At 42.9% G+C, this 8,556-nt stretch overlaps 1 protein-coding gene across 2 annotated transcripts; it reads left to right on the top strand.

Annotated features, from left to right (window-relative positions):
* Positions 1-2,255: 2,255 nt before the first annotated feature.
* On the top strand, positions 2,256-3,232 carry LOC149259673 (uncharacterized). 2 transcript variants are annotated; one of them, XM_089376685.1, is made up of 3 exons: positions 2,256-2,586; positions 2,710-2,769; positions 2,871-3,232. In XM_089376685.1, the coding sequence occupies exons 1-3, from the start codon at positions 2,325-2,327 to the stop codon at positions 2,960-2,962; spliced, it is 414 nt and encodes a 137-aa protein (XP_089232811.1). In that variant the 5' UTR covers positions 2,256-2,324; the 3' UTR covers positions 2,963-3,232. The 2 variants fall into 2 exon arrangements, with proteins under 2 accessions (XP_089232811.1, XP_089232809.1); XM_089376683.1 differs by having other exon boundaries at positions 2,258-2,586; positions 2,698-2,769.
* Positions 3,233-8,556: the final 5,324 nt, after the last annotated feature.

Here is an 8,556-nt window from a genome sequence, read left to right on the forward strand (position 1 = left end):
GGCGTCAGTTTTAAATTGGCTGCCTTGCCGCACAAAATATTGTACCAACTGCAGGATGGGGTCATCACCGAACTCTGCGCCCGGGAAGGCCAAGCGATCCACGTCCTGCATGAGAAGAAAATCAACATGGACCAGCTCAGCATCTAGAGGGATGAGTTGATGGCACAGGCTAGTAGATTGGAGTAGGCCATAGAGGATGCATGCAGGAGCATTCTAGAGTTGGTCGTGCCGGTAAAGCTACCAACAACAAAACAGGTCCATAGATTGGCAACCGGAGTCTGTGAGGCCCGGGAGGAAATGGCAAAAGTTCAGTTGGAGTTGAACTTGCAAATCGCTAAGCTACGATTGAAGGCATAGCCCTCCACACCCCCGAAAGTCAGAGAGCAACGCACCTGTGCTATCTAGATGGGGTTGGAACAAATTGGCTAGGCGACCCAAGGTTGCACTGGGATGTTGGAGCAAGAACTCACCATACTTACGCACCTCTAGGAAGACCCGAACCTACAGCGCCTAGAGGCAGAGGCACGTGTGTTGTAGTAGGAGTATGACAGTGTCCGAGGCACCGTGCAGACGATTTCCCTTACTCAAAGACTCGCCAGACTACGGCAGGCAAGGACACTGAAGGACTGATTAGATGTCGTACACCAAAAGGAAGCCCTGCTTAAAGCACGCATCCAACCATGGATCAATGAAGTGTTCATAGTCACAACTACCATTGAAGGGAAGCTGGCACAGATGAAGGAACTATATACGGTCAGACAGGAATGTGAACCGGCACAAAAAAGTTCAGAGATACATGTGCAACAAGTACAACAGGCAGTGGAACAGTGTGCTGCGGACACCCAAGCCATGTGCGACCTGCTGGATGGACTTCGTGCAAGGATCGCCACACCAGCAGAGTGACTCGGGACGAGTCACGATGATTGTGTTGGGGGCCTATTGGGCAGTGGATCCCCCCATAGTATGTTTTTGGGGCTTGAAGCCCGAATTTTGGTAAAAGTGTAATGTAAAGACCCCGTGAAATGCGGGCGCGGAGTGCGAGAGTCTAGGGTTGTCTGCCCTAAAATAATATAATTTAATGTATGGTATGTCAGCCTACCCATGGTCCGCGGACCATGGGATTGTATAAATAGAGTGAGGCTCTAAGTGTAAAGTCAGTTTCTTAGCTTTGAGAAGTCATATGGGTTTTGGATGATGAATTAGCTCTGAGTCTGTAAGTTCGAGTCTTGGGTTGTAGTAGTAGGAAGAGGCTCTGTAGCTAAGTGTGCAGAGGCGTGGTAGAGTCTACAGGTGTGTGCGCGGACCCTTGCAGCTGAGTGCGCAGGGCGGAGTTGGGATTGTACTGGGACAGAGAATTAATAAAAGATAAGTTGATTTTGGAATATTCTGTGTCTATGCTTCTGTTATATTTATGCATCTCTTTACAGTTTATGATTGCGTGAAATTGTTATGATTGTTGAATTATTAATGAGAATATTGGGCCGACATAATTAAGTTAAGATCTATAATAAAAGCGTAGTAAGGAATAAAGATCTAGACAACACCTCTTCACGCTCTTTACAGAGCTACGCGGAAGCAATTGCATAAGTTGCGAAGGACAGATGGTTGCGCGGAGCAACGCAAGGATGCAAGATCACTTCACAAACTTCCCAGACTTAATCAAGACATACCTAGGGTGTGGAAACCTAGTTCTAGCACCCTTCCATACTACCTCTAGTGCGACCTCAGTCCGCGCACCGCGGACTATTGCCAAAAGGGCCAGTAGTTTCGAGATTTGTTTGGCTAAATCACTTTTGAACCTGGGTCAGGCCCCAACAAGCCAACATCTCTCTCCCACACTCTATTCCCCCTTCCATCTCACTCTATTTCTTAAATCTGATCCCATTGTATTGTATTTAAGAAAGTATCTAAATTAATAAAAAATAATCTAAATTAATAAAAAAAATTAAAAAATCACACACTATCTTTCCTCTATCATTGTTAATTAGTTTTCTTTCTCTGATAAGGTGGGTCAATTCATCAATCCTCTCACTCTAACTAAGTAAATTGACCATTATCTTTAATATCCGCCAGATCTCTTTCCCCATTTACCTATATATATATATATGCTCTCACTGGCCCAACCCAGCTAATACGCATGTCAATAAACATATATAACACCTTGTCATTACTCAGGACCTTTGAACATGGTCTTACGCCTTACGAATGCTTGAGGATGGAATTTAATGCACTGGAGTACTGTGCTGTCATATCCGGCTTGACGTAGATGTTAAGAGCCAGGTGGTGAGCGAGTGGTAACCCAGCTCACCTTCTTCCGTGACCAGATGGCTCCAATTCACGTGATGGCATGTGACTTGCGGTGGGCTGACCCACACTGGGTTTCGCGCCATGACCTCCCGCCTAAATCTACGATGGAGATCTATCAACCTCATCGAACGGCTCCGGTTAATCTAGGGTTTGGCATTCAATATTTATTCACCGGGTTCATCGGACTGGGTTCATTTGCAACCCTCCGCAGCAGCCGAGCTCTCACGCCACTTCTACAGACTTCTCTGCAACCACTCCGGTGCCTATCTCGCAGCTCGGGTAAGGATAATTCTATTGTCAATCTATATTCGTGTTACAGTTAGCTCTCAGATATGTTTTTTGCTTTCCTTGTAATCCATAATCTGACTGTGGCCGAATGCCCCTCATGAGGGTTATGCACAGGCCATCCACAGCTTCTCCTACCGCGTGCAGAAGGATTTGGGCGTTTAGTGAAATTTACAGGTATGCCTGTACTGGCTTTTCCTTGGTTAATAGCTTATTGATATACTGTATGCAATGACTTCTAGCTGAGACATAGTTTATGGTTTGCTTACCTGTCTCAGGTCCGATTAATTTGTCTCAAACCCTGGTTACGCTTATACAGGCGACCTCTCCATGCCGGCCTGTCTCACGTGAGCCCTTAGGGTTTAGATAGGTATTACTTGTGGCTTCCACGCCATTTACTATATTTCTGTATATTTGATTTGGACTTGGTCCTCAGGCTTTAAGAAGTCACCGAATGTATATTTTGGAAGCTCACACGAGCAATTAACGAATCTGTGAAGCTAAATGACTATGTATTGGTTTCATCATTCTGTGGTTTACCACCGTTTTCTATGCCAGACTTCTCACGGCTATGATAATGTTTTGCAGTTTTTTAATGAATGTTTGCTTCCGATTCTCAGATTCTAACAATAATTTCAAATGGTTATTTTGCTCTTACATAGTCAGTTCATATGGAAAGACTTATGTTCTGGGTGTTCTACTGTATGCTCATATTCCTGTTTATTTAATAGATTTCGTAGAACTTTAGGGGTTTACTTCAGTGCATATTAATACAGGATAATCTCGAGGTTTTCACATGTATTCGATTCGTGCAGAACAGTTTTCATTTCATATGTATTTTCAAAGCGATACTGAGGTAATCCTGCGCTCAGTTTATGAGCGTAGCGTCTACCTCTTCCGCGAACAGTCATTACAATGACCTTGAATGTCAGGTTACTATATGTTTAATATGCAGGTCATATTTTGATATTGTTGACTTATCTTGTAATGATGTATTTGGTTCCCGGTTTCGCTAAGCGTAGCTACTACCAGGTCCGTTACTTAGGATTATAAACCCTACTCGGGTCTGTTAATACAACTTGTCTTATTATAAACCCTCATTCGGGTCTGTCAATACGCCTTGATTTGTTATAAACCCTCTTTAACTGTACACTGCTATTTTACGATACTGTTTCCATAATGATGTTCCACTACACAGTATTACATCTGTATGTTGTTTCATGCTTATACAGCATTATGTTTATGCCATGTCGCTTGATATATATATATATACAGCATTTCGATTCGGCCATTTCGTTTAATTTATACAGTGTTGTTTAATAATTGCTCTACACAGCTTAGTTCGCACTCGTTATCATTGGCATGCATAAAGGTATTGCTTCCATGCAAGCACTAGTTCTGTGCTAGTTAACGGTATTTGTATAACTCGGTTTCCTACCCAGCATTTCTAGACCTTTTTCTTGGTTCTGTTTTTACTTCTGTTCTCTGGTTTTACCTCACTGATATTTGATACAGCTTCCATACCTCCTCAACAGCTCTAAGAACTGACTCTGTTCTGAGCGTAATAAGACTGTACAACCCTAAGTTCTTAATACAGTGTCCAGGGGTGACCACAGTCACACATTAACATGTACAAACATTTCAGGAACTGTATACATTAATCTAGTTACCATACTACAGTAACTAAAGACAAATAATACAAGTTCTGTGTCCTGTCTGTCTTCTTCTATACCTTTTCTTCATTCATTAACTAGATCAGAGAATGCATACCTGGTTTTTCCCGCTATCGATGTCCTTACTTGCAGAAGTCACCTGCAATGTTTTTGCTCTTATCCTCCCAGCCATGAGATCCAACGCTATGTTGGGTTCTCCCCCCGAGCAGTCCTGCAGGCCTACAGCCCTCAACAGGTCTATTGCACAGATGTGCTAGGGTTATCTGGTCCTCACCAGACTTAACCCTTCTATTCTTTCTCTTTTTCTTTCTTCAGTTCTCTCTCTCTCTCTGTCTTCACAGCACACTCCTCCTGTTAGGGTGCTCGCTGATCCATTTAACCAATGCTAAGAATTAGTTGTAACTGATATGTAATTTAAAATTACTTTTACGCAGGTTTGATTAACTGATTGGTAATTTAAAATTACTTTACGTGGGGTTAATCACAATAGGTATATTACATACTCCCCCCCTTAACAGGAACACCACAGAACTAGTGCTTGCATGGAAGCAATACCTTTATGCATGCCAATGATAATGAGTGCGAACTAAGCTGTGTAGAGCAATTATTAAACAGCACTGTATAAATTAAACGAAATGGCCGAATCGAAATGCTGTATATATATATATATATCAAGCGACATGGCATAAACATAATGCTGTATAAGCATGAAACAACATACAGATGTAATACTGTGTAGTGGAACATCATTATGGAAACAGTATCGTAAAATAGCAGTGTACAGTTAAAGAGGGTTTATAACAAATCAAGGCGTATTGACAGACCCGAATGAGGGTTTATGCGAATGATTAAACTCATACCCGAGTTAATGCCTACGAATGGCGTACTTCAATATCCTTTCCGCTTACCAATTCCCAAAGGCACCAGTATTGCAACCTTTGGCTCTGATACCACATTGTCACGACCTCATTGTCTTAACATAATTAATAAATAAATAAAAAATTATATGGTGGGCTCACCTATGACCACACCCCGTAATTATATGTTTACCCATGTGGGAATTCCCGCCAGACCTTCACGCAGTATCTACAGGTATATACATGGCAATTGATTTAACATCTGGATTCAAACCCAAGGTGGGCAATCTATGTTTAAGACCTTAATATTTATCATACCCATCAATTATGGATTTTTTTTCCGCTTTACTAAGGTTTGATGCAATATACGTTTGTTTGTGGGCCATGAGCTGTCATACCTCTGTGATATAAATGTGAAGCGCCACATGGAATACGAAGGAGCCAACTCACCCCTCTCCATGGCCAGATGGCTCATCTTCACGTGCTGTCACGTGTCTCGTGGAGGGTTGACCTGCTCTGGGGTTTGCGCCAATCCATCCCGCCAACATCAACGATGGTGATCCCTCCTTATCATCGGACGGCTCAGCTTTGTTTAGGGTTTGTCGATCCATATTTAACCACCGGGATCATCGGACTGGGTTCATTTGCGCCCATTGCAGCAGCTGAGCTCCTCCACTCCTTCGTCAAGTTCCTCTGCAACTCCTCCGGTTTGCATCCTCCTGCCAGGTAAAGGTTCACTCCACTGACTATTTGATGTTTAAGTTTCATAGCTAACCAGTCAGTTTTGTATATAAGCTTGGAACCCTCGTCATACCCTGACTGTGGTCTTTGTTGACAGACGGATGTACACAGGTCAGATGCTGTCCATGGATGGTCTCCACAGCGTGCCGGAGGGTTTGGATAACGCGCATTTACAGGTAAGCTCACTCTACTATATACTTTATCTTTGTTACGGTTTTACTGTGTTGATGTGCGATGACTCTGGCTGAGACAGGGCTTGTGTTTTATGCCTAATGTCTCAGGTCCAACACCATGTCCAACCTCTTGTGCGCTTAGCAGGCGGTCTCTTTATGCCTGTTTGATCCGCATGAGACCTTAGGGTTATGGCGTTACGCCCTTCATTTATGTATCTATGTATTGAACAGTTAGGGTCTCAAGTTCGACTGTTAATGTTTGTATATCTGAACGCTCTTCTGAGCCGTTGACAGAGATGTAATGTTATATGTAGTTCTGTTATTTAATAGTTGTATTACTTGCAGCTTCCGCATTTTACCCTGTCAGGACCTCTCACGGCTACAGGGGTGTTTCCATAGTTTCTTAATAAATACAATTTCTATTCACATATTCTATCAATAGAGGCTAAATATCATTTCGTTCTTGCATTGCCGGTGTAAATGAGGTTTATATGTATCGTGCCTCGCTGTTGTTCGTTTTCTATCTAATCCATGACTACATAGTTTTTGTGATTCGTTGTCATACGGCTTACTATGGTTTACCCATTGAGGGTTTCACATGCAATATTTCTTCGAATACCTGTACTTGTTCTTTATGAATCTTTTGTACACCTTAATACTTATTCCTAATCAATAATTGGATTAGAAGATGCGTACCTGGTTAATCCCGCTACTGATGTTCTTATTCACAGAAGTCACCTGCAATGTTTTTGCTCTTATCCTCCCAACCTTGAGATCCACTGTTGTTGGATTCTCCCCCCGAGCCGTCTTGCAGGCCTGCAGCCCTCAACAAGACCCTTGCACCACTGTGCTAGGTTATCTGGTCATCACCAGACTTAACCTCTTTTCCTCGCTCCGCTCTCTTGGAATTCTTCTCTCTGCTTGTTCCTCAACAACCTAGAGACTTTTCCTTCCCAGGACTTTTCCCCTGGGTGAGAAGCAGTTGCATCAGTTTTATAACTGATTAACTAAAAATAGAAATCCTCCTTCAGGAGGCTGCCAGCATTTTCAAGAACATATCCATGTAATTTAAAAATAATTTAAATATTAACTTTCTTTATTAATAATGTCATTCCAAGTCATGAGTAACCACTCAACACTTTTTACCACAGTAATTATCCAGATTTACAAGTTACCAGGGTCATTACATCTTCCCCCCCTAAGATTGGACATCGTCCCGATGTCTACTCTCATTAAATAAATGTGGATAAGTTTTTCTAATGAGTTCCTCGTCTTCCCATGTAGCCTCCTCAGGCCCATAGTGCTGCCACAACACTCTAACTTGGGTAATAACCCGTTTCCGCAGCCGCACTTCTCTCCGGTCGAGAATGCTCTGTGGTTCGACCAGGACCTCGCCTTCCGGTTCGACCTGCAAACCACCAATACCTTTAATCAGTTCCTTAAAAAAATAAGGCTGCTTAATCAAACAACCGGATTAATTCTTACCCGCACATCTTGCCATCGAATGACATGTTTAGAATCATATACATATTTCTTTAGGACAGACACGTGGAACACATTATGAATCCTAATGTGACTTGGCATGGCAAGTTGGTAGGCCACTGGCCCCACTCTAGCCAAGATCTGGAAAGGTCCAAAGTATCGAGGCCAAAACAATGCAGCTAATTGCCTTTCTTGTGTACCAATTAGGAGAACCATACAGAGACAGCGACCTGCTAGCAGCTAATAGCAAGATGGAGGAAATGCCGGGAGCTGGCGGCATCCCTCAAGAAAATGCTGAGTTGTGGGTACAGCTTGGTGCCGAGACACGCAGTACCAATCTGGCGATACTGCAAACTGTCCAGGAGCTGAAAGGTGAGATGGCGCGTCTGCGAGAGGACAATGCGCGATTAACAATGGAACAAGAAAGAATACTGAAAAGCTTGTCAGATAAACAAAATCCACCCTTAGCCAACCCCAGTGCAGAACAGCAAAGGGGCACTGAGGAACGGGATTACGCACCTGAGCTTTCAGAAGAACAGGAAGACCATTCTGATAATGTGCAAGAGCAGCAAACCTCCAAGAGACAGAAAGTGGAATTACAGGGAGAATTCCGAAAAATCAAACCTCCACTTTTCGATGGAGAGCAGGAAGAAGCAGCAGAAGCCTGGTTGATTAATATTAACAAATATTTTCAACTTTACGAATATGACCAAAATCTGAAGGCGCGGCTGGCCATTTTCCAGTTGCAGGGCAAAGCCACCTTGTGGTGGGAAGAGATTAAAATTGTGAAGGGAGTAAGTGAGCAAAGCATAACCTGGGAAAAATTTCAGAAATACTTTACCGCCATTTCCACGGCTGCCTTTGTTATTTCCAGCAATTCTGTTTCCTTTTCTTTCATTCCATCTCTTGTTTGGAATGTCTCCTTTTTGCGTTAGTTCGCACTCGTTATCCTTGGTAGTTGATGGGTAACTAGGTAATGCTTACAGTCTTTAAACTGTTGTGAATGAAAAGTGTAACTGTAGCGGCCACTGTAAACTG

This window comes from Pinus tabuliformis, chromosome 6 (genome assembly GCF_031772625.1).
Source record: "Pinus tabuliformis cultivar Carrire ecotype Pingquan chromosome 6, CPIR1, whole genome shotgun sequence".
NCBI lineage: Eukaryota > Viridiplantae > Streptophyta > Pinopsida > Pinales > Pinaceae > Pinus > Pinus tabuliformis.